General features: G+C 40.7%; 1 protein-coding gene across 1 annotated transcript in view; it reads right to left on the reverse strand.

Annotated features, from left to right (window-relative positions):
- Positions 1–1,232: 1,232 nt before the first annotated feature.
- Positions 1,233–24,092, reverse strand: part of ANO4 (anoctamin 4) — a 333,135-nt gene continuing 310,275 nt past the window's right edge. Inside the window, exons 27-30 of the mRNA XM_053662056.1 lie at positions 20,187–20,306; positions 6,575–6,680; positions 3,439–3,633; positions 1,233–1,295 (exon numbers count right to left, since the gene is read on the reverse strand). Coding sequence (XP_053518031.1) covers positions 3,442–3,633; positions 6,575–6,680; positions 20,187–20,306 — 418 coding nt within the window. The 3' untranslated portion in view covers positions 1,233–1,295; positions 3,439–3,441. The remainder of the gene's footprint in view (positions 1,296–3,438; positions 3,634–6,574; positions 6,681–20,186; positions 20,307–24,092) is intronic.

The following is a 24,092-nucleotide window of genomic DNA, read 5'->3' on the forward strand; positions in this document are numbered from 1 at the left end:
GTGGCTGAAGTTCCGGCTTGACCAAAGCTACTGAGGGATGAGAATCAATGAGCTAGGTGAACCCACAGCCCAAACCAGGCAGTGTTTGATGGGTATGGTAATGGGTGCCCTGTCCTCTCCCCACCTAGCCCAGGGGAGATGATAACAGGGCTCAAGGTTCTATAATCTCTGGAAGAAGAGTAATTACAGCAACAGGCATTGTTTAGAACCACACCTTTCTCTCCCCAGAGATGCTCCCTGTCCAAGGATTAACAGAGCATATTAGTCAGCAGGATAATCAAAAGCCTGACAAGGACCATCGGTCATCTTTTCTCAACAAAGTGCCTGAATGGCATTTGCTAAGCTCTTTCTAATTAGTTGGCTCAGTACCCTCAGAAGCAAGATGGAAGAGGTGAGTTAGAAAGAAAAAAAAGCTGTCTCCTTGCAGGGTAAAAGGATTTCTGAGGGGTGTTTGGGAGTGATAGACCTTTCTTTAAAGAGTCCACTCTGCTATGATTCCTCTCATTCCATAAGAAGGAAATACAACAAAATTTCAGAAGACCCAGCTGAAAATATTTCATGTGCATAAATTTATTTTAAATTTTATTGCATCACATTATACAAGCATTAAACATGGCTTCATGTTGATGACTATTTAAATGTGAAAATTCGTCATTCATGTCAGTACCTGTTGGCTATTTACAAGTAAGGAATTTTTATGTACTTTATATATCTCTGTACTTGTATGTACATATGTAAGAATATATGACTATACATATGTACACACAGAAATACATCTATGGCCATACACATAGCTATAGATATGTCATATATAATAATCTCAGAAAGATCTGAAATTAAAAAAAAAGTTGTAAACAGGGTCTTGTTTGTGTTGTTTGGGTGACATGGAGTTAGGACCACGTGATGACATTCTAGGAATGTGTGTCCAGGTGTCCGAATACCCTTTTTACCCCAGTGTCTGTAAAATTCCCATGGGGTAGAATGCAAAAAGGTAGCAAACAGGCTGAAAAACAGGCCCAGTATACAAGTTCCCCTTGGTTTTAAAAACTTGAGAAATGGGACTGCCCGTGACGCGCATGCTTGCTTGGTCAAGAATGGTCTATGGACACAGAGCGGCCGTGCGCCGGCCCGCACGGCGCCTTCTCTGGCAGTCCTGGCCGGGCGCTGGCTCCCCGGCCACTGCCGATGTCTGCGACATGCACTGCGCTTGCATGTTAGTCATTCACCTGAATGTGCTCCTGCACAGCCAGAAGTAAACAGAGTTCGGGGTCCTTGGCCGGGAAATGAACTGTAACCTGGAAGAAGAAAAGCAGGCATTAAAATGCTGTGGGCACACACTGGTTTAAGGACACAAGCACAATGGTTTGCACGCACTGTGAACCAAAGGCATTCGTGGGATTAGTAACCCCGAACAGGGGCATGTGTGGTATGAAGGTCACTGTGCCCGCTTTAGAGAGGAATGGACTGAGTCAGCCCGCAGCAAGGTGACGTCCTGCCAGCTGTGAGGGGAGTAGACAGGCAAGCACTACGCTTTTAAGGAAAACTCAGAAACGGCCTTGTTAGGGAGAAAGCATCACATGACGATGAGGCCAGAGGAGACCCGCAGTTGGGTACTGGCCCTGAGGTGTGGAGAATGCCACTGCTGTGCCTCAGTCTCTGGCCCCTGGAGCTCTGGGGAGTGATTCTTTTCACTAATGTCTGCTTTCCACCTCTGCAAAAGCTGCCTGGCAGTCCACCTTTCTCCTCCGAGGCTGGGCAGAGCCAGAGAAGAGGCCATTCGAATGGGTGTGAGAGCCAGGGGCTTGGCCAGATTACAGAATCCCAGGAGAAAGCAGAAGGGCTCTTAAAGTGTTGTTCAGTCCAACTTCTGTGCTCTTTCAAATGTGGCAGGCGGTCTACTTCAGGGCCGCTCCAGGTTGTACAGCGGAAAAGCCAGGTCTAGAATCCAGGGGCCTGCAGCACGATGCTTGGCAACAATACAAATCCCTTTTAGTATTGGACAGCATTTTCTTGTGTAGTAAATGTCTCACATATGGGGACTATTTTAGCCGCATATTAGCTCTACCAAATAAGGCAGCTCAGAAAAATTAATTTTCCCAAAGATACATAGCCAAATGATGGATCTGGAAAATAGCAAAATTACTAAGTAGCAAAACATTTCTCGCCTTTGGGAAAGCCAAGGTCTACTTTGGGATTGAGGCGGGGACCCTGTGCATCCTCTAGACACCACTGTTCTCCCCATGGGCCTGGGGCCTAGGGGATGTCCTCCAAGTCCACACTCATATCTAACCTACAATAACCTCCTGGATTCTTATCACAGGTCTGGCTTGATAAAAATTCACTAGCGTAACAACAAACATCTTTACAAATAGCTGGTACGTCTTAACCTACATGAAAAGTGAAAAACATACTTTTTTCCCCTTGTGTATCTTTTTTCTTTTAGAGGCCCAATATTGGGAAAATGTTTTCAAAGTTGTCTTTGAACAAGTGGAGAGAGAAATGAAGGGCAAGGAAGGCAAATGAAATGCTACAGTATTAGTTTCACAAAGTATCAAAACTGAGAGCTCATCTAATCATTCCATCACCGAGGAAACGGGCCCAGAGAAGTTAAGTGACTTGTCCAAGGACACACAGCTAGTAACTGACTTGCCAGAGAAGATTCAGAAAAACTTTTGATGAGATATGTGAGAACATTACGGTACTTTCTTACAAAGTTTTTAGCCTTCATCCATCCATCCGACCTTTACTAACTGAATGTGCATTTAAATGGGTGCCATGTGCTTAACCCTGTGCTAACAAGCTGGAAGGATAAAATGACCATTCATAGAGTCTTTTATACAAATGCTTACAATGATGCTGAGGAAGCTTGATCACTATTTGAAAAACCATAAACTGGCAATACAGATCAATATCTGCCAATACATGTGATACTGATGCAACAACCTGAGACGTTTATAAGGAGTATGTCTCAGTGGGCTCGTGAGTCTGGGGAACACTTCTTACAGGACATGGCTGGACGCGGATCAGCCTGGGAGGAAGCAATGAATGGGTGATGGAGACAAGGTCATCTTGGGTGGGATGAGAAGGTGACTTGGTTAGAAAGGAGGGGGCTATTGCCCTGGGGACCTTAAAGGGAATAGCCCAGCTGGGGGAGAAGGCTGATTTCAGGGAACGTGCAGGCCAATCATGAAGACTCTGACTGACAGGTCAGAGTGTGGCATGAAGGCGGAGAGAAGTTGCAGGTGTTGTGTGTAAAGGGAATAACGAGTTAAATTCATGATTAAAGTAGAAAACAGGCTGGTTTGGGGGAGCTTCTGAGGAGTCATTTTGATCCTCCTTGGTGGAACAATAGCAAGCTTTGCCTCGGGGAGTGTAGAGCTCCTCGCCGCCCCCCACCAGAGAAGTGAGTGGCTTCAGACTCGGCGCACCTGCACCTACCGGTCACGGCCACTCGTTGTGGTGTGCTCTGCCATTTTTCTTCCTCTCCTTCCGTTCCTTCTGGAGACGCTCCAGTTCTGCCTCATACATCATCTCCTGGATCAAGTACTTCTCTCTTCTCATTCGATCCCTTAGATCTTTTGGGAGGTCTGGGATCAGATATGAAATGAGGTGCTTTATACAAAACACGAGGTGCTAAAAACACAGAGGAGAATGCAACAGAGTCAGGTCCACTGTCCACCCCTCGCTAGAAAGAGCGCCGGGAGGTGGTTTAACAACTCTTCTTGCTCCAGGGATGTGGGGCCCCTGGAGTGTCGGGAAAGTGGGGTGAGGCCAGGCAGGGGTGTGTGAGTAAAGACTGTCTCAGGGATAAGAAGGCATCGCACAGGGAATGAGGAGAGGAGTCAGAAAAGGAGGTGGAGAGGGAATGGTCAACGAATGCGAAGGAGAGCCAGAGGAAGGTATGCTCTGGAATCGGGAAACCCGGGTTTGAATCCCGGCTCCGTAGCTTTTGCTGCTTAAGAGCTGTCTATCTACTGGAGGGCAAGTCACTCTGAGCCTCAATCTGCTCATCTAGAAATTGGGTATTATTGTGAAAATTATAAGAAAATGTTTAAAGATGAGTTGTAAATACTGTGCTAATCTGGATTGCAAGAATTACCAGTGGGCTTACTTACAGTAGTGACCACTTCAGGAAGAAACTTTTTAGGGAGGTGAACTCCCACAAATTCTTTACCTGTAACACTAACAGCCCAAACTCTTGAATCACCATCACTTCTCTTCATCTGTATGATGGTGACCAGTAAAATACCAGGTGACAATGTTAATGGCCCTTATAACTCTAAAGTTGTAAACAAAGATTAAATCACGTTCAAATGGGACCAGTAAGTATTCTTCATTTTATTGAAAACTTGGTAAATTTGATGACTCATGGGTGGCTTACAATTCTGCCAATTAAGAAGATTTTCTGTATATTCTAGTATTTTAAAATACTTCAATTATAAAATGTTGAAACAAAATGGAAAGTTCTACATGATAAGCCAATTTATAACTTAATGCAACTCTGTTTTTACTTTGAGAAATTTTAAGACAGCGATGGGTTAAAAATTTTTTGAGGAGGTATTGATAAGCTATTAACAGGGAAAAGTAGGTTACTTTTGTCTTTTATTTTTGATTACCTGGGATGAAGAAAAAAAAGAAAAAACAGTGAGGGGATACTTTCAAAGAGATATAGGAAGCTTCTGGTCCAGGTTGAAATGCAGACCTTGCTTGTGTTAATTTGCCTTTAATATATGTGACAGGGGATGCAATATCTATTTATGAGTACAAGGTATAGAAATGCAAACTATTTTTAGCAGCAATTTTCTTAAAGACTAAAAGCAAAGAGGTAATATATTTTTATTGACACATAAGACATGCAATTACTAGGTAGATGATACTTTTGTATAATGATACTTTTTAAGACTTTTGAGTCCTAGGTAACGAACATTTATTTATGTGCTTGGCCATAAGTAAGGCCATGATGCTACCCAACCAGAGGCTGCCACTTGTAACACCCAGTTCAGTATTTTCCAAACTAAGTTCCTTGCAAATGCGCATCAGGATCACCCTGGAGGGCTTGTAAAAAGCAAACCACAGACAGGATGTATCAGAATCTCTGGGGATGAATGAAAAAAAAGGGGCAGTTTTCCTAAAAGTTTAAGAACCATGACCCTCAAATATTAAATGTAGCACCAATAATTCTTAACTTATTCATGAACAATTGACAAATGGACTTTCAAAGATTTCTTAGAAAATTCAAGGGCTTTCATTTAGGAGCAAGACAAGAAGATAAAGAATTCACCTAATATTACTATGCTGCTTCTAGACATACATAGTCACATTCTCATAGTTATTATGTCTAGTTCCTTCATTATTTCAAAGGGTAGTATAACAGGGCGCAGCCAGGAAGGGGCCCCCAAATAAGGATTTGGGATGAGGTCCAGAGCTCAGGGTGTCCAGGAAATATTAAGATGTCCTCCCCGCCCCAGGTGTCAGTTGGGGGAAGGGACAAATGGAGCAGAGCCATTTAGAGTTGTTTTGCATAGCAACAGTTTCGCAGCTGACCTCTGGCATGGTCATTTAACATATCTATAACCTTTAACTGGTTTCATAGATATGTTAAATAGCTGTGGCCATGCTTTGAGCCAGGGAGAAGGGAGTGGCTTCTACCCAGGATGTAACTGGGGGCTGGTCCCCCCAAGTTACAGCGCCTGCGTGGGAGCTTGGAGTTGATTGGCTCCATGACATGGAGCCAAACCTGCCCAGACTAATGATGGCAGCCTAGTCAACTTGTAATAATACAGAAATACTGGCAGGTGTAACATTGTAGGAGGAGTCAGAAATGAGGCTGCAAAGGAGGATGGGCATGGAGATTTAAACCCAGATGAGGCAGCCATGAAAGAGAGAACCATGTGGTTTTGGCCAGAGTGCAGACCCCTGCAGCCAGGTGAAAGGGAAAACCATGCAACTTTGCCAGAATGGAGATCCCTGCAGCCAGGTGAAGAAGAAAGACATGCACTTTTGGTCAGACCCCTGCAGCTTTGGTAGAAGAGACCCATGCAGCTTTGGGGTGCCCCCTTTGGCCACGTGGCCTGGAAAGCAAGAGAGACTTTGACTGGAACTTGGTACAAAGAACTCTTGCCAGTGGACCGTGAGAGGGTGCCACATGACTTTGGAATAACCTAGAGATCCTGCCTGACGGTCAATACAGCTGACAATACCAGCGGCCTGGAAAAATGGACGCGTGCTCTTTTCCTGATTTACGGTACCCGGAGTTGGGACAGTGGGAGAAGGGAGAGCTGTGTGTGTGTGTGTGTGTAGGTGTATACCCTAAAGGACTTTGATATTTTAGTGGAGGCATTAGGCCTGAGTAGCATTAAATAAACATTTCGTTTCCTTTTCACAAATCTCTAGCATTGAGAGGTGTCTTTCCAATTGGCGGCAGACAGAAGAGCCCAGTAAATATTAGTATACCACCTCGGAGGGGAGGGGGGACCTGTTCTGTAACAGTTTTTGGCATCCCTGGGTGGGCCCAAATATTGCCCACCCCTTGGACCTCTGTTCGGTAACAGTAGGAACGGTTGAGAAAACTAACCTCAAACACAATGATGAAAGCCAGTCGAGCCGCTAGGACATGCCAGAACTGCAGCGTGTAGCCGTAGGGCACCAGTGAGTGAGGAGGGTCACGGTAGTCTCGGTATCTATAAATATACAGGACAATGTCACTTTCCAAAGTATGATTTTCCTGACTCCCAGATTTCCTTCATTCCCACTCTATAGTCCTTAGTTTTAGAAGAAACACCTTAAAACCTTCTGTACCCTTGGCATCTGTTGTTTTGCTTTCCCGCATTTCTTCTTCTGATAAAAGAACATCTCTTCTCCTCTAGGGAATCATCTGTGTGTGTTGGGCAGGGCTTACCCCCTCTCTTGACCCCAGCTCAGAAGATGAGCCAGACCTGATCAGTGAGACTCATCACCAGGACTTTGGTTAGAATGGTCACTTAGTGAATTATCACCAAGCCCACAGAGAGTAAAGGCCTGGAGCTGCTGGTGGCCCTTACAAACTGTGGAGAGAGCCTGCTTGAGAATGAAGTCGACAGAACAAAGCAGAGCCAGTAGAGACGCAGTGTCTTGATGACTTGGGATCCAGCCATTACTTATGTTAATACCACCCCTCTCACCTCTCAGCACCTGAACAAATGAATTTCTTTCTAAGTCAGTTTATACTGGATTTCCGCCACTTGCCATTAAAAAGTCCTTCCTAACTCGTGGTGCCATGGTAACTTGTGAGTCAGCTGCAAATTCCACAAATGTTTGTTGAGCATCTTATGAGGGACAAAGCATTAACCTAGGAACTTAAATCCACGTGATTTCATTTTATCCTTACCATACCATTCCTACTATAACAGGTGGGAAACTTGAAAAGTGACTTTCTCAACATCATACAGTTTTTATGTGTTTTGAATCCAGTATTCTTTCCAGAAGCTCTAGAAATGTGAAAAGATCTGAAAATTCTGGTTATTCCAGTAGTTCTGTTGTTGGACATGCCAAATTCCCTTGTCTGAATAAAAATTATCATGATCCAAAGTTGGGAACTGCCCTGCCTGGCTTCAGAGGCTGTAATCCCCTTCTTTGTGTCTAAGGCTGAGTAAAGGACCTTGGGAGCATAAGCCACTTAGGAGACAAAGCTTATCATCCTTGTAGGGGAACCACCTCTGCTTGGCCCCCTTTCTCTTCATCCTGCTTGGCCCCGGGCGGATGACTGGTTAGCCAATGATGGGTAAGATTCCTCAAAAGAGGGATGAGCTAAGATAGGCATGGTCATGAAGGGGCCCTCAGGGAAGGACTCAAGGGGCTATAGAAAAAGGGGGTTATGGACCCTCACCCCTCAGCTTTGACATAGCCTGAGTCTTCATTCTGTTCGCAAGAAGTCTCCTAATCTCTTGACTGCCTTACTTCCCCTGCCTGACTTAAGCCTGAAACAATGCTGGAGGTGGGTGTGGCCCTGTGCTGGAAAGGGTGGGTTCCTTCGGGTGGTCAGGCCTAAGAAAGAATCTATAAAATCCTATGAAACTACTTTACTAATACCTCCAATTTAAATGATAAGGGTCCAAGCAGGAAGTGAGTTTGTTCCCCAAAGTTTTATGGCCCTTTAACTATCTGACCCTGACTCTGAATAAGCCCTCAGAGTTCTCCGAATGTTATATATTGTTTAATTGCTTCTGCCTGACAATGACTGATAAGCTTTACATATACACCTTGTATTCTTATGCACATTGAACCCAATAAAACTTGTCAAGGCGAGGGACGGGGCACTCTCCTCTTGAGATAGTGGTTAAGGTGCTCCAGGGCTTTTTCCTCCTCTTAAGAGAGAAGCTGGGCCGTCCCTTTTCCTCCACAGGACTCAGTAGTCTGTGTCAATGTCTTGCCTCATCCATAATGCCAAGATCCATGACAGTCCAAATTCTCTTAATCAGTACTGAACCTCAAGGTCAGCACTAATTTGCATAGGAGGATATAGGACAATTCCTTTGCAGAATATCTTTGAAAAGTATCAAGGACTAGAAAAATATGCGCTTTCACATTATTGTCATTACAATCATCTTTATTATTATGAGTGTCTATAGAATGTGTTAATAATATACCATAACTATTTTGTCAGTAAAGTGATATTTATGGTGAGTACCTGGTGGGAAATTAAAAATGAAACTGTTAGTACCTTCTGTTTGTTCTCTATAGGATGATGAGGATTAGGTAACCATCTAAACACTGTTCTCTATAGTTATACAATCTGTTCCTGCCATAGGTCCAATGATAATGCCTGGAATTTTAGGAAGAAAGTTTTATTCAGGGCTAAAAGTTTGCTTGGACTATTCTAACCCTATTTTAGTTTTTGCATAGAACAGCTAGTCACGATCCAGGGATTGGCCCTGGCTGGTGTGGCTCAAGTGAGTTAGCCATTGTCCTACAAACCCAAAGGTTGTCATGGGTTTGATTCCTGGTCAGGGCACATGCCTGGGTTGTAGGCCAGGTCCCCAGTTAGGGGGGTGCAAGAGGCAACTAACTGATGTTTCTCTCATGCATCAATGTTTCTCTCCCTTTTCCCCTTCCCTCTCTCTAAAAAAATAAATAAAAAATCTTAAAAAAAAAAAAAAAAAAAGAACCAGGAATTGTTTTCTGCAATTAAAATAAGCCCTGTCCCGTTAGCTCAGTTGCTTAGGGCATAGTTCTGATATACCAAGGTTATGGGTTTGATCCCCGGTCAGGGCACATGTAAGAATCAACCAATGAGTGCATAAATAAGTGGAACAACAAACTGATGCTTCTTACTCTGTCTCCCTTCCTCTAAGTCAATAAATTTTTAAAAAGATAACAAATATAACTCCTTTGTTCATCTTTAGCTATCTATATTTCAAATATGGTTAAGTAAATATTCTAGGAGAAAATACAGTGTGGTTTTAATTGCACATGTGATTATTAGACAAAATGTGTGTGTGTCTGTGTACACACATACTTCATTGATTCCTTAAACTCTTTTTTTTTTTGGTTTCTTTTTTTTTTTATTGAGTTGTTTTTCAAGTACAGTTTTCTTTTGTCAATTTCTCCCATCCCAACCCCCCCTCCGCCCCGTCTCCCCACCTCCCTCCCATCCCCCTCTCCCCACAGACCTCATCCCTGTGTCTTTCATACTTGTTCTTCAAAATCCCTCCTCATTTTTCTCCTTAAATTCCCTTCCCTCTCCCCTCTGGTCGCTGCCCACTTGTTCTCTATTTTAGTGTCTTTGTTTTTATTCTATTTGCTTGTTTATTTTGTTATTTAGCTTCCTGTTAAAGGTGAGATCATATGGTATTTGTCCTTAAATGCCTGGCCTATTTCACTCAGCATAATGCTTTCCAGTTCCATCCATGTTGTTGCAAAGGGTAGTAGCTCCTTCTTTCTCTCTGCTGCATAGAATTCCATTGTGTATATGTACCACAATTTTTTGATCCATTCATTTACTGATGGGCACCTAGGTTGCTTCCAACTCTTGGCTATTGTCAATTGTGCTGCTATGAACATTGTGGTGCATAGGTTCTTTGAAATTGATGTTTTAGGATTCTTGGGTGATTCCTTAAACTCTTTACACAATAGTACTCACTAAAACAGGAAATTCTTCCCAGGACCTACTGGTTGTCATCTTTTGACCTTTGTTTTGACTGCTCCATCTCCTAGCTTCTTAGACCCTGTTTGGATTTTCACTTGAAGAATTTTGACAAATCGCTTCCTCCCCAGAATCCTTTTAAATTCACTGGGTGGAAAATGAATTTTCCTTGACCTTGCAGACCATTTCCCTTAACTATTTCCAGAAAATGCAATTCAAATGTGTCATTCTTAAAGTTCTTAAATTCTTAAGATTCCTGTTACAAATTCATGGCACATAAATTCATTTATTCAGCACTGCTGAGTAGATTTGAATATATCAAATTAAACAGCTATTAAGGATAACTATGCAAACTAGGAAGTTTCTGTATAAAATTGTCCATGTATAATATGCAAAGTGAAAACAGTTGTTTTTTTAAATATATTTTATTCATTATGCCATTACAGTTCTATCCCCCCCATTCATTTCCCTCCACCCTGCACACCCCTCCTCCCAGCCCCCCTTTAGTTTATGTCCACGTGTCACAAGTTCTTTTAGATTCTATATTTCCCATTATATTTTCACCCTCTCCCTTATTTTCTACCTCCTGTCTATGCTACTTACTCTCTGTACCTTCTCCCCCCTTCTCCTCCCATTCCCCTGTTGCTAACCCTCCAAGTGATCTTCATTTCTATGGTTCTACTCCTGATCTAGCTGTCCTCTTAGTTTGCTTTTGTTTTAGGTGTGGTTGTTAATAGCTGTGAGTTTGCTGTACTTTCACTGTTCATCTTTTTTATCTTCTTTTTCTTAGATAAGTCCCTTTAGCATTTCATATAATAAGGGCTTGGTGATGATGAACTCCTTGAAGTTGACCTTATCTGAGAAACACTTTATCTGCCCCTCCATTCTAAATGAAAGCTTTGCTGGATAGATCAATCTTGGATGTAGGTTTTTGGATTTCATGACTTGGAATACTTCTTTCCAGCCCCTTCTTGCCTGTAAGGTCTCTTTTGAGAAATCAGCTGACAGTCTGATGGGAACACCTTTGTAGGTGACTGTCCCCTTATCTCTTGCTGCTTCTAGGATTCTCTCCTTCATTTTAATCTTGGCTAATGTAATGATGATGTGCCTCGATGTGTTCCTTCTTGGGTCCAACTTCTTTGGGACTCTCTGAGCTTCCTGGATTTCCTGGAAGCCTATTGCCTTTGCCAGACTGGGGAAGTTCTCCTTTATTATTTGTTCAAATAAGTTTTCCATTGCTCTTTCTCTTCCCCTTCTGGTACCCCTACAATGCGGGTGTTGGAACATTTAAAGATGTCCTGAAGGTTCCTAAGCCTCTCCTCATTTTTTTGAATTCTTGTTTCTTCATATTTTTCTGTTTGGTCATTTTCTTCTTCCTTCTGGTCCACTCCCTTGATTTGAGTCCCAATTTCCTTTCCATCACTATTGGTTTCCTGTGCATTTCCCTTCATTTCAATTAGTTTAGCTTTCATTTGTTCCTCTAATCTGTGACTAAAATCAACCAGTTCTGTGAGGATCCTGATCACCAATGTTTTGAACTGTGCATCTGATAGGTTGGTATTTCTTGATCATTTAGAATTATTGGCTCTGGGGCTTTGAGTTGTTCTTGAGCCATAAGTTCTGGTCTGGTCGTACCTGTTACATATGAGGGGCAGAGCCTTAGGTGTTCACCAGGGTGGGGCCACCCAGGTCACTGGGTTGCGATGCTGTATGTGTGTGGGGGGTCAGAGAGGGGCAATAGCAGTCCCTTCTGCTGCTTCCCGCAAGCTGCTGGGCCCTGCGTGGTCTCTCTCACTGCTCTCACCTTCACTGGTTTATCTGTGCACGAATGTGTGACCACGGTCAGCCAGCCACCTTGTGCCCTCACTGGGTCTGCTCGTCGCAACCCCAAGCCTGGGATCTGCCAACTGCCACCTGTGTGCCTGGGTCAGACTGGCTGAGTTTTCCTGCACAACCATGCTCCACCAGCCGCTGGCTCTACCCCTCTTACTGGTCTGGATGAACGGTTCGTTGTTGTCCGACTTTCGTACAATCCCATTTTCTGTGTTTTGGTTGCATTTTTGTTACTAAAGCTTTGCTGTCTTTAAACTTGGTTGTGTGAGGAGGCACAATGTTTCCCCCTACGCCTTCATCTTGGCCAGAAGTAAAACAGTTGTTTTTAGGTGGTGATTTTCAATTTTAATATATGGGTTTTTCATATTTTAAAAAATAATGTTCTTTAAATTTTCTTTTCAATATTAGAAAACACACTCTTGGCTATGATGATTTGGCAACATTCTGGGTCATGTCTGGGTGAGGATCCAGTTTTGAGAACATGTACCTATTTTTCAGCCTATGTGGAACACATCCACTGGGAGGTCCGTCATAGAGAGCTGCTAACCTGCGCCCAGAGGGGTACCACGTGCCTGTGCTGGCACTTAGGTTCTGGGGACAAAACTCAGCACTTGTGGAATTGTTAACAAGTTCCAGTCTTCAGAAGCAGCAGGTTTCTGGCTTTCCTACTCTCTTAACTCATTGTACTATAAAGTCGACTTTCTCTTTAAACAATTTCTTATTGCAAAAAAAAAAAAAAAAAAGAAACTAGACAACCAACTTATACCATACACATGAATAAATTCAAAATGGATAAAAGACTTAAATGTATATTATGAAACCATAAAAATCCTAGAGGAAAACATAGGCAGTAAAATTTTAGATATTCCACGAAGCAATATTTTTGCCCATATATCTTAGTGTGAGGGAAACAAAAAAACAAATGGGACTATATCTAACTAAAAAGCTTCTGTCTAGCAAAAGAAACCATCAACAAAATGAAAAGGGAACCCACTATGTGGGAGAACATACTTGCCAATGATACATCTGGTAAGGGGTAATTTCCAAAATATGTAAAGAACTTATAAAACTGAACACTAGGAAGGTAGAGTCCAATTAAAAAATGGGCAAAGGATCTGAATAGACACTTCTCCAAAGAGGACATACAGATGGCTAACAGACACATGAGAAAATGCTCAGTGTCACTAATCATCAGAGAAAAGCATATTAAAACCACAGTGAACTATCACCTCATCGTTGTCAGAAGAGCGATCATCAATAAATCAACAACAAGTGCTGGCGAGGACGTGGAGAAAAGGGAACACTCGTGCACTGTTAGTGGGAATGCAGACTGGTGCAGCCACTGTGGAAAGCAGTACAGAGACACCTCAAAAAAATTAAAAGTGGAACTGCCTTCTGATCCAGTGATCCCAATTCTGGTAATATATCCTAAGAATTTCAAAACATCAATTTGAAAGATTATATTATTTACAATAGCTAAGATCTGGAAACAACTCAAATGCCCACCAGTAGATGAGTGGATAAAAACGTTGTGGGACATTTACACCATGGAATACTACTAAGCTATAAAAAAGAAGGAACCCTTACCTTTTGTGACAGCATGGAGGGACCTGGAGAGTGTTATGCTACGTGAAATAAGCCAGTCAGAGAAAGACAAATACCATATGATGTCACTTGTATGTGGAATCTAATGAACAAAATCAACTGACAAAAAAAAATAGAAACAGAGGCACGGATACAGGGAACAGACTGACAGCTTTCGGGGAGGGGTGGCTGGATGAAAGAAGGTGAAGGGGTCAGCCAAGGAACATAGACGCATAACACGTAAACACAGACAACAGTGTGGTGATGGCCAGAGGGAAGGCGGGGACAATGGCTGGTGAAGGTGGGCAGAGACAGGGGAATGGGTACATCTGTATAACATCAACAAAAAGAAAGTTAAAACAATTTCTCAGTGTTACTCTAAGGGAATTAAAATTCAGTGATGCCAGTGAGTTGACTGTCATTTGATTCATGGCCTCCAGCATTATGCAGAAGCAAGCATGAGCCCTAGAACCAAGTTTGGGGTTTGCCTGATTAATAGGGTCTTGGTTAATCCATGAAGCTAATCCAGAAATCAGTTTTCCCTATCAATACATTTAGGGTCTTCCTCTCACCCTGCTCTAAAATTCTGGACTCCCACTCTCGTGTTAGTTTCCTGATTGCAGCCCGTGGAAGTCTCAGTTCATGCTCCTGCTCTCGGCTGGGGCTCCAGCCCCATCTCATCCCTCTGGCCTCTTCAGCGAGGCAGAGGTTTGAGGGAGGGCCACACTCCGATGTCCTTTGTGCCCCACGTCTGTTTTGGATGCAGTGCCATTTATTTGCATAATAACTGGCTACATGTTCCCTGGCACTTGTACAAAGAAAACACTTCCTTGTCCTGCTGTAGAAATAGGGAGCCAAGCTTCAAAGCTAATTAAATCAAAGTGTTATTCCTCTAATTTTTCAGCCTAGTGCCGTCAATGTCACTAAGTATTCCAGCGTCATCAATGTTTGGAGAAATTTTTTTTCAAGTGAGTCAGTTGTTTTCAGAAAGTAACACTTTTTTTGTTTAAAGAAAATAACACTTTCCATTTTGTAGTTTCAATTTCACATGTGGGAAAGGTGGGATGTTCCCTTTGGACTTAAATTAGTACATTTTCTAAAGCTGCCTTTATTTCTCCAGATTTGGATGGTGAGTTTGCAAACACCATTTTCCTAGCACTGGGTATAGTTGATTTATTCCCCTTTTTAAACTGTGAAAATAAAAGTATATGTGTATTTGAGAGAATGATAAGTAAACTGCATACTACTACCATCCAAGTCAAGACCTAAAACATTCCTAGGTGGCCTAGGAATGCCTTACTGGCCATCCCAGGTGCCCTGAAAGGTAACTTTGTAGTAATTTTCTGCTTTTCTTTATAGTGATACTACTTACACAGTGTCCCTGAATAAAACAGTGCATACTTTTTGTCTGCTTGGAACTCTATATAAATGGAATTATATTGTGTTATTTGTGATTACATCTTTGTTATGCAATTTATTTTTGAGTTCTCAATTCTATTCCATTTTCTATTTATCTGTTCCCTCTGACAATGATACGGGAAGCTTTGGAAAACCTTTGTTCACCCAAAACCCCAGGCGCCCTGGGAGAATGATAAGGCTGTTTGGGAAAAGCAAACAGCAGGATAGTCAGAAGGACTGGGGCTAGCACCCCCACTGATAGAACTAAAGGCTAAATTTTCACATTTAGCCTTTGTACTCTGCTTCTGCCCCGTAGATAGAAGTAATTACCACATTCTGCTTCTGTATCTCGCTTTGCTACGTAGACAGGAAGACCCCATAGGCTATATAAACCCCAAGAATCCTTTGTTCGGGGCTCAGAATTTGGAGACTGACTCCTCTGGGCCATACACGTTAATAAACCTCATACTCCAGAATCCCTCGTTCTCCTATAACAGCTTTGTTTTCCTATAACAACACCACCATACTGATTAATTACTATTGTTAACTTTATCTTTATTGTTGAGATTATTACAGATGACCCTATCTCCCACAGCCTTTGATCACTATAATGTTATACTATGTCTAACATAAGGCAAAGTTTCTTGACTTCATCCTTTACATTCTGTATAACATTATTTGGGGCCCCAGCTGCTTGATTATAATTCTTAAATTTTTACAGTTAATCTATTTGGTCTATTCTGTTTTTCTTCTAACTTTCACATTTATGTAATACTTTAATAATATAATGAGCTTTTGTGAATCCACCATTCAACCCAAGAATTAAAACATGACCAGGAACTTACTCAACCTTTGTGCTCCTCCATCTCTTTCCCTTAATGTCCTTATCCAGAATTTCATTTTTATAATTAACACATATTTATGTGTATATATGTATATTAACCTGTCTGAATATTTTACTGTGTAGGTTTTCAAACTTTCTGGAAAGGATGTTATACTATATGTTGTTGGTAACTCTGAGCGACCTTCAGACCATAAGCCACTAAGGAGCCTCCTCTGCTCCTTTTACTTCCTCCTACCTGGCCCCTAGTACTTGATGGGTTAGCCAATGATGGGTAAGATTCCTCAAGGGAGGGATGACCTAAGACAGTCACAATCATGGGGCCCCCCAGGGAAGGACTTGGGGGTTACAGAAAAAGGGGGTAATGGGCCCTTGCCCCTTGGCTTTGACATAGTCTAAATCCTCATTCTGTCTCCTAATCTCTTGGCTGCCTTACTTCCCCTGCCTGACTTAAGCCTGAAACAATGCTGGAGGTGGGTGTGGCCCTGTGTGCTGGAAAGGGTGGGTTCCCTAGGGTGATCAGGCCTAAGGAAGAATGCGTAAAATCCTACAAAGCCTACTTTGCTAATACCCTCAATTTAAATAATAAAGGACCAAGCAGGAAGTGAGTTTGTTCCCCAGAGTTTTATGGCCCTTTAACTATCTGACCCTGACTCAGAATAAGCCCTCAAAGTTCTCAGAATGTTATCTATTGTTCAATCATTTCTGCCTGACAATGATTAATGAGCATTATTCCTGTGCAAATTGAACCCAATAAAACTTGTCAAGGCAAGAATCAGGGTGCTCTCCCCTTAAGAGAGTGGCGGAGCCATCCCTTCTCCTCCACAGGACTTGGTAGTCCATGGGAACTTGTCTCATGTCTCATCCATAACATTGCGGACACTGTGAGCCAGTGTCTGCGTCAGAATGTATTTTTCTGAGACGTGCTTTTTTTTTAGTATCATGCTACTATTGTAAGATTCATTCATGCTGTTGCATATAGCTAATTTATTTCACTGCTATAAAATAGATCTTAGTATTTATATATTACTGTTTTATGCAGTATATGTTTAGATTTATATTCTGGGGCTGGTCATTTTTCTCTTTTCTTTCAACTTCCTTAACTATGTAAGGCCTTGACATGCAGAGCTCAAGTGTATTTGGGTCAGCAAATGATTTTTGGGTAAAAGGTTGCTGCAAAGTCTGCTACCGCTCTGGGCTCTGGGCTCTGCCTTCAGTTATTACGTAAGAAACTGTTTTTTTCCTGTGATGAGAACTTATAAGATCTACTCCTTTAGCAAGTTTTAAATATGTGATACAGTATCATTAACTATAGTTGCCATTACATCCCCAGGACTTTATTTTATACCTGGAAGTTTGTACATTTTTGAAACCTTCATACATTTTGCCCATCCCCAACCCCAGCAATGGCTAATCCGTTCTCTGAACCTATGAGTTTGAATTTTTTTGAATTTGTATTCACAATATTATTTTTTAGATTCCACCTATAAGTGAAATTATATATTTGTTTTTCTCTGTCTTATTTCACTTAGCGTAATGCCCTCAAGGTTATTCATGTTGCAGATGGCGGGACATCCTTCTAGTTTATGGCTGAGTAATCAATCACACACGCAAACACACACATGATTTTCTTTATCCATTCATCCATCAGTGGGCACTTAGGTTGTTTCTATGGCCTGGACATTATAGCTAACACTGCAGTAAACATGGGATGCAGATATATGTTTTTGAGTTAGTGTTTTTGTTTTCCTTTGGATAAATACCCAGAAGTAGAAGTGCTGAGTTATATGGTAGTTGTATTTTTAATTTTTTGAGAAACCTCCGTGCTGTTTCCACAGTGGCCGCACCAGATTACATTCCCAACAACAGTGCACAAGGATCCCCTTGGCTCCACATCTTCACTGACACTTGTTATCTCTCATCTTCTTTTATGATGGCCATGCTAACAGGTGTGGGCTGATATCTCGTTGTGATTTGATTTGCATTTCCCTGATGATTAGTGATGCTGAGTTTCATGTACCCGCTGACCATCTGTGTGGCTTCTATGGGAAAAATTTCTCTTTAGAACATCTGCCCACTTTTAAATTGGACTGTTTGTTTATTTGCCATTGAGTTTTATGAGTCCTTTATATATGCTGCTAAAGGGAGCACTATGATTTCTTTATGTACTTTGGATAGTAACCCCTTATTAAACATATGATTTACAAATAGTTTTTCCCATTTGTAGGTTGTCTTCCCATTTTTGTTGATGGTTTTCTATGCTATGCAGGAACTTTTTACTCTGATGTAGTCCCACTTGTTTATATTTCTTTTTGTTGCCTTTGCTTTTGGTGTCAGATTCAAGAAATCATCAAGACCAATGTCAAGGAGCTTACTGCCTATTATTAGTTGTAGGAGTTTTTATGGTTTTAGGTCTTATATTTAAATCTTTAGTTCATTTGAGTTAATTTTTGTGTATTGGTCCGGTTTCATTCTTTTGCATGTGGCTGTCCTGTTTCTTGACACCATTTATTGATGAGACTATCCTTCCCCCATGGTATCTTCTTGGCTACGTTGGCATAAATATATTGACCATATATAAATTTATTACCATTTATTTATGGGCTCTCTAGTCTGTTTTAATGCCAATACCATACTGTTTTGATTACTATAGATTTGTAATATAGTTTGAAATAAGAACGCTGATGACTCCAGCTTTGTCCTTTTTTATTAAAAATGCTTTGGCTATTTAGGGTCTTTTGTGATTCTATACACATTTTAGGGTTGTTTGTTTTATATCTATAAAAAATGCCATTGGATTTTGATAGAGATTACATTGAATCTGTAGATTTATTTTGGTAGTACGGACATTTAAAAAAATGTCATTTCTTCTAATACATGAGCATGGGATATCTATTTGTCTTCAGTTTTATTAATCAATGTCTTACAGTTTCCAGTGTACAAGTCTTTCACTACCGTGGTTAAATATATTCCTAAGTATTTTATTTTTATGGTGCAATTGTAAATAAATTTTTTTCTTAATTTCACTGATAGTTTATTATTAGTTATGGGAACAGAACTGGTTTTCATATATTGATTTTGTATCTGCAACTGAGTTTATTCTATCAGTTTTTTGTGGAGTCGTTAGAATTTCCTATAAATAATGTCATTTGCAAATAGTGATAGTTTTACGTCATCCTTTCTGATTTGCATGCCTTTTACTTCTTTTCCTTGCCTAACTGCTCTAAGAGTTCCAATATTATGTTCAATAAAAGTGGTAAGAGTGGACCTCCTTGCCTTGTTCCTGATCTTGGAGGAAAAACTTTCAGCTTTTCACCATTGTGTATGACATTAGTTATAGCCTCGCTTGGTAACCACAAGCAAAAACCGATGGTAGACACACAAAAGGTAAAGAGAAATTAATCTAGGTATACCATAAAGAGAGTCATCAAACCACAAAGGAAGACAGCAAGAGGAGAAAGGAATAGAACTACAAAACATCCAACTAACAAAATGACAATAAGTGCACATCTATTAATAACTAATTTAAATGTAAGTGGACTAAATTCTCCAATCAAAAGACATAGCGTGTCTGAATGAATAAAAAAGAAGAACCACCTGTATTCTTGTGGTTACCATGATTGCTTATAACAGTCTATTTGAAGTTGACAATAAAGTTCAGTTTGATTGTATTCTAAAGCTCTACATTTTTGCTCTCCTGCTTTATGTTTTTGATGTTACAGTTTACATCTTTTTAAAAAATTTTGGGTATCTCTTAACTTAGTTATAATTACTTTTACAACTTTTGTCTTTTAAGCTTCCTACTAACACTGTAAGTGACTACCATATTTTCTATATATTTACCTTTACCAGTGAGACTTATAGTTTCATATTTTTTCTTATTGGTCATTTTCACCTGTTTGTTTTAATTTCTAAAAGTCCCTTTAACATTTCTTGTAAGTCTGGTCTAAATATGCTGAGCTCCTTTGGCTTTGCTGGTCTAGAAAACTCTGTCTCCTTCAAGTGTGAAGGACAGTTGTGCTGGGTAGAGCATTCTTGGTTGGAGGTTTTTGTTTTTAGCACTTTGAATATATTGCATTACTCCTGGCCTGCAAAGCTCCTGCTAAAAAATCTGTTGATACTGTGATTATGGTTCCCTTGTATGTAACAGTTTGTTTTTCATTTTCTGGTTTTAATATTCTCTCCTTGTCTTTAACTTTTGATATTTTAATCATAATATCTTGGTGTGGGTTACCTATTTGGAACTCTATGAGCTTCTGGGATCTGGATGTCAGATTTTAAAATTCTCTAGGGGATTTTAATGCATATTAAGGTTGAGACTACTGCTTCAAACCAACTCAGTCAGAAAGGGCTGTCTGAGCAGAACCCCCCTTGGGCAGAGCCAGCGCATCCGAGGCTAAGAGCGCCCACCTGCAGTATTTGAGAGGAGTCCCCGAGAACTCACTGCCATCGGACTCCGGCTCAGATCGGTTCTCAAAGTCAGCAATACGAAACACAGACAAGCTGGCATTCACATAGCCAACCATGCACCTAAAAGAGAAAGGAAATTCTGTAATTAGACCTCCTATTGCCTCGGCATCCAATTCACTTAAGGCTCTTCTTCCTAGAATTTCCTCCAGTTGTGAGTGCCTTTAGCTTGCCCTGCATTATGAGCACTCGAGTTAGGATACACTGAAAAACCTTAGGCATTGAATCAAGAACAGTCATTTCTTTTGTTCATGTCTGTGTATAGTCATCATACAGAACACCACTACCCCAATCAATGCCTCAGAGAAACAGGCGAAAAACAACACTGCACCACAGCACAAATTATAGGTGTCACTGCTTCTTTCATTGATCACACACAGACAATACACATGCACATGTAGACACATTTCTTCACTAATGAATATGCATGCTCTCTCACAATATCCTGAATATAACTGATGTAAATGTAGTTCCCCCTCTCCAACTCACATGCATGCCATAGCCATGACAGACTATACCTCCTGCATGTATCATGTGCTTTCATGCCTCTGGCTCAGGTTTCCTTTTCTGTTGGGAGTCCTACTCATTTCTTTAAAGGTGAAAGTAGCTCTCATCCTTCAATTGCCAACTGAAATGCTGCACCTTCTGGGAAGATGTCCTCATTGCTCCTCATCACTCCTGTCAAAAGACTTATTCCCTTCTCCCGATGGTGCTGCTACACTTCACAGTTGGCATACAACTTGTACTAGAGCCGGCAGCATGCATGTATGTCTTCTCCTTGGCACTATAATTTTTTGAGCAAAACAGGTGTCCTGGATATTTTTGTATTCTTGGAGCTAGGACAGTCTCGTGCAGTGTAGGAATCCAGTAATGTTGATTTAATTGAGTTGACTGGAGGAAAACTTCAGTTTTCCAGAGATTCTACTTCAGTACCAGAGATTCTATCAAGGTCTTGAAAATGGACTAGAAATTAAAACTATTGCCTAGACTGCCAGAGATGATAAGGTTCTTGAGGGCATGGCTTTCATTCTTTATCTGGAATCAGTATAATACTAAATATTTAGGTTTGGGGGTCAAACTGTGGCTCTGCTGTTTTCTAGACATATAATCTTGGAAAATTTTGTAACTTCTTTAAGTGACAAAAGTCCCCACCTCATACAGTCATTGTGGGGATGAAATGATATATACAAAGTAAGTGACATAGTGCTTAGCTTACAGCAAGATTTTAATAAATGCAAGTGGCTGTTATTAATTGATTTTATTTATTTTTTTGGACCCAGTAGGAGGTCATTAGTAATTATTGGTAGATTTAGTATGGCATGGTCTTCATACTCTCTTTATTAACATTACCCATGGGATTACCCCAAGTTGCTGACCACTGAACCAGAATGATGACATGTACAAAGTTCTGAGAGCACATGGGTCCCACATGTTGTTGCTTGTCTTTCATTTTTTATTTCATTTCGGTCCTTTCTCATTTTTTTCCCTAGATGAGTCTGGCTAAAGGTTTATCAATTTTATCCCTTCAAAGAACCAGCTCTTGATTTAATTGATCTAGTCTATTGCTTTTTTAGACTTTATTTCAATTATTTCTGCTCTGATCTTTATTATTTCCTCCCATCTCATCACTTTGGGCTTTGTTCTTATTTTTCCAGTTCCTTTAGGTATACAATTATATTTTTTATTCAATAGTTTTTTTTTGTTTCTTGAGATGGGTCTGTATATTATGAATTTCCATCTTAAAACTGCTTTGGCTGTGTCCCATAGGTTTGGGGTTGTTGTTTTTTCATTTTCATTTATCTTGACTTATTTTTTATTTCTTTGTTGATCTCATTGTCAACCCATTCATTGTCTAGTAGCATATTATTTGACCTCCAGGTGTTTGTGTTTTTCAGTTTTCTTATAATTGATTTATAGTTTCCCACTATTACAACTGGTGAAGATTGTGATTTCAGTATTCTTAAGTTTACTGGGGCTTGTTTTGTGGCCCAACATGTGGTCTATATGGAAAACGTTTCATGTGTACTTAAAATCGTATATTCTGCTGCTTTTGGGTGAAATACCCCAAAATTTCAAGTCTATCTGGCTGAATTTATCATTTAAAACAACTGTTTCCTTTTTTATTTTCTGTCTGGATAATTTATCCATTGATGTCAATGGGTGTTAAAACCCCTACTATTATTGTATTACTGAAAATTTCTTCCTTAACATCTGCCAGTGTTTGCTTATACATGTAAGTGCTCCTGTGTTGGGTGAGTAAATGTTTGGTCCAACATCCTCTTGTTGGACTGAGCCCTTTATGACCATGAAACATCCTTCTTTGTTTCTTGTTATGGCCTTTGTGCTCAAGTCTATTTTTGGGGTTTTTTTGTGTGTGTATAGCAAATTTGTCTTGCTTTAATAAAAAAAAAATTCTATAAGGTTAGATTTATCCATTTCAGAAATTGGGAATTTTTTTTTTGGATGTTGATTTTTTAAAATATATTTTATTGATTATACCATTACAGTTGTCCTATTTCCCCACCTTCATTCCCCTCCACCCTGCATCCCCCTCCCCCACCATTACCCCCCTTTTCATTTATGTCCATGTGTCACAAGTTCTTTAGATTCTATATTTCCCATATTATTCTTGTCCTCCCCCCTATTTTCTATCTACCGTCTATGCTACTTATTTTCTGTACCTTCTCCCCCCTTCTCCTCCTCCCACTCCCCTGTTGCTAACCCTCCATATGATCTTCATTTCTATGTTTCCACTCCTGATCTAGCTGTCCTCTTAGTTTGCTTTTATTTTAGGTGTGGTTGTTAATAACTGTGAGTTTGCTGTACTTTCACTGTTCATCTTTTTTATCTTCTTTTTCTTAGATAAGTCCCTTTAGCATTTCATATAATAAGGGCTTGGTGATGATGAACTCCTTGAAGTTGACCTTATCTGAGAAGCACTTGATCTGTCCTTCCATTCTAAATGAAAGCTTTGCTGGATAGATCAATTTTGGATGTAGTCTTTGGATTTCATGACTTGGAATACCTCTTTCCAGCCCCTTCTTGCCTGTAAGGTCTCTTTTGAGAAATCAGCTGACAGTCTGATGAGAACTCCTTTGTAGGTGACTGTCCCCTTATCTCTTGCTGCTTCTAGGATTCTCTCCTTCATTTTAATCTTGGCTAATGTAATGATGATGTGCCTCGATGTGTTCCTTCTTGGGTCCAACTTCTTTGGGACTCTCTGAGCTTCCTGGATTTCCTGGAAGTCTATTTCCTTTTCCAGATTGGGGAAGTTCTCCTTTATTATTTGTTCAAATAAGTTTTCCACTTGCTCTTTCTCTTCCCCTTCTGGTACCCCTATAATTTGGATGTTGGAATGTTTAAAGATGTCCTGAAGGTTCCTAAGCCTCTCCTCATTTTTTTGAATTCTTGTTTCTTCATATTTTTCTGTTTGGTCATTCTTTCTTCCTTCTGGTCCACTCCCTTGATTTGAGTCCCAATTTCCTTTCCATCACTATTGGTTTCCTGTGCATTTCCCTTCATTTCAATTAGTTTAGCCTTCATTTGTTCCTCAATCTGTGACTAAAATCAACCAATTCTGTGAGCATCCTGATCACCAATGTTTTGAACTGTGCATCTGACAGGTTGCCTATCTCTTGGTCACTTAAAATTATTGGCTCTCGAGCTTTAAGCTATTCTTCTTGAGCCATAATGTTCTGATCTGGTCGTACCTGTTACATATGAGGTGCAGAACCATAGGTGTTCATCAGGGTGGGGTGACCCAGTTGCTGGGTTGTGATGCTGCATGTGGGGGCGGGGTCAAAGGGGGGCAATAGCCCCTTTGCTGCTTCCCGCTGCTGGGGCCTGCGC

The sequence above is a fragment of the Artibeus jamaicensis genome, unplaced genomic scaffold (genome assembly GCF_021234435.1).
Source record: "Artibeus jamaicensis isolate MK-2021 breed Jamaican fruit bat unplaced genomic scaffold, CSHL_Jam_final contig_233, whole genome shotgun sequence".
NCBI classification, from domain to species: Eukaryota; Metazoa; Chordata; class Mammalia; order Chiroptera; family Phyllostomidae; genus Artibeus; species Artibeus jamaicensis.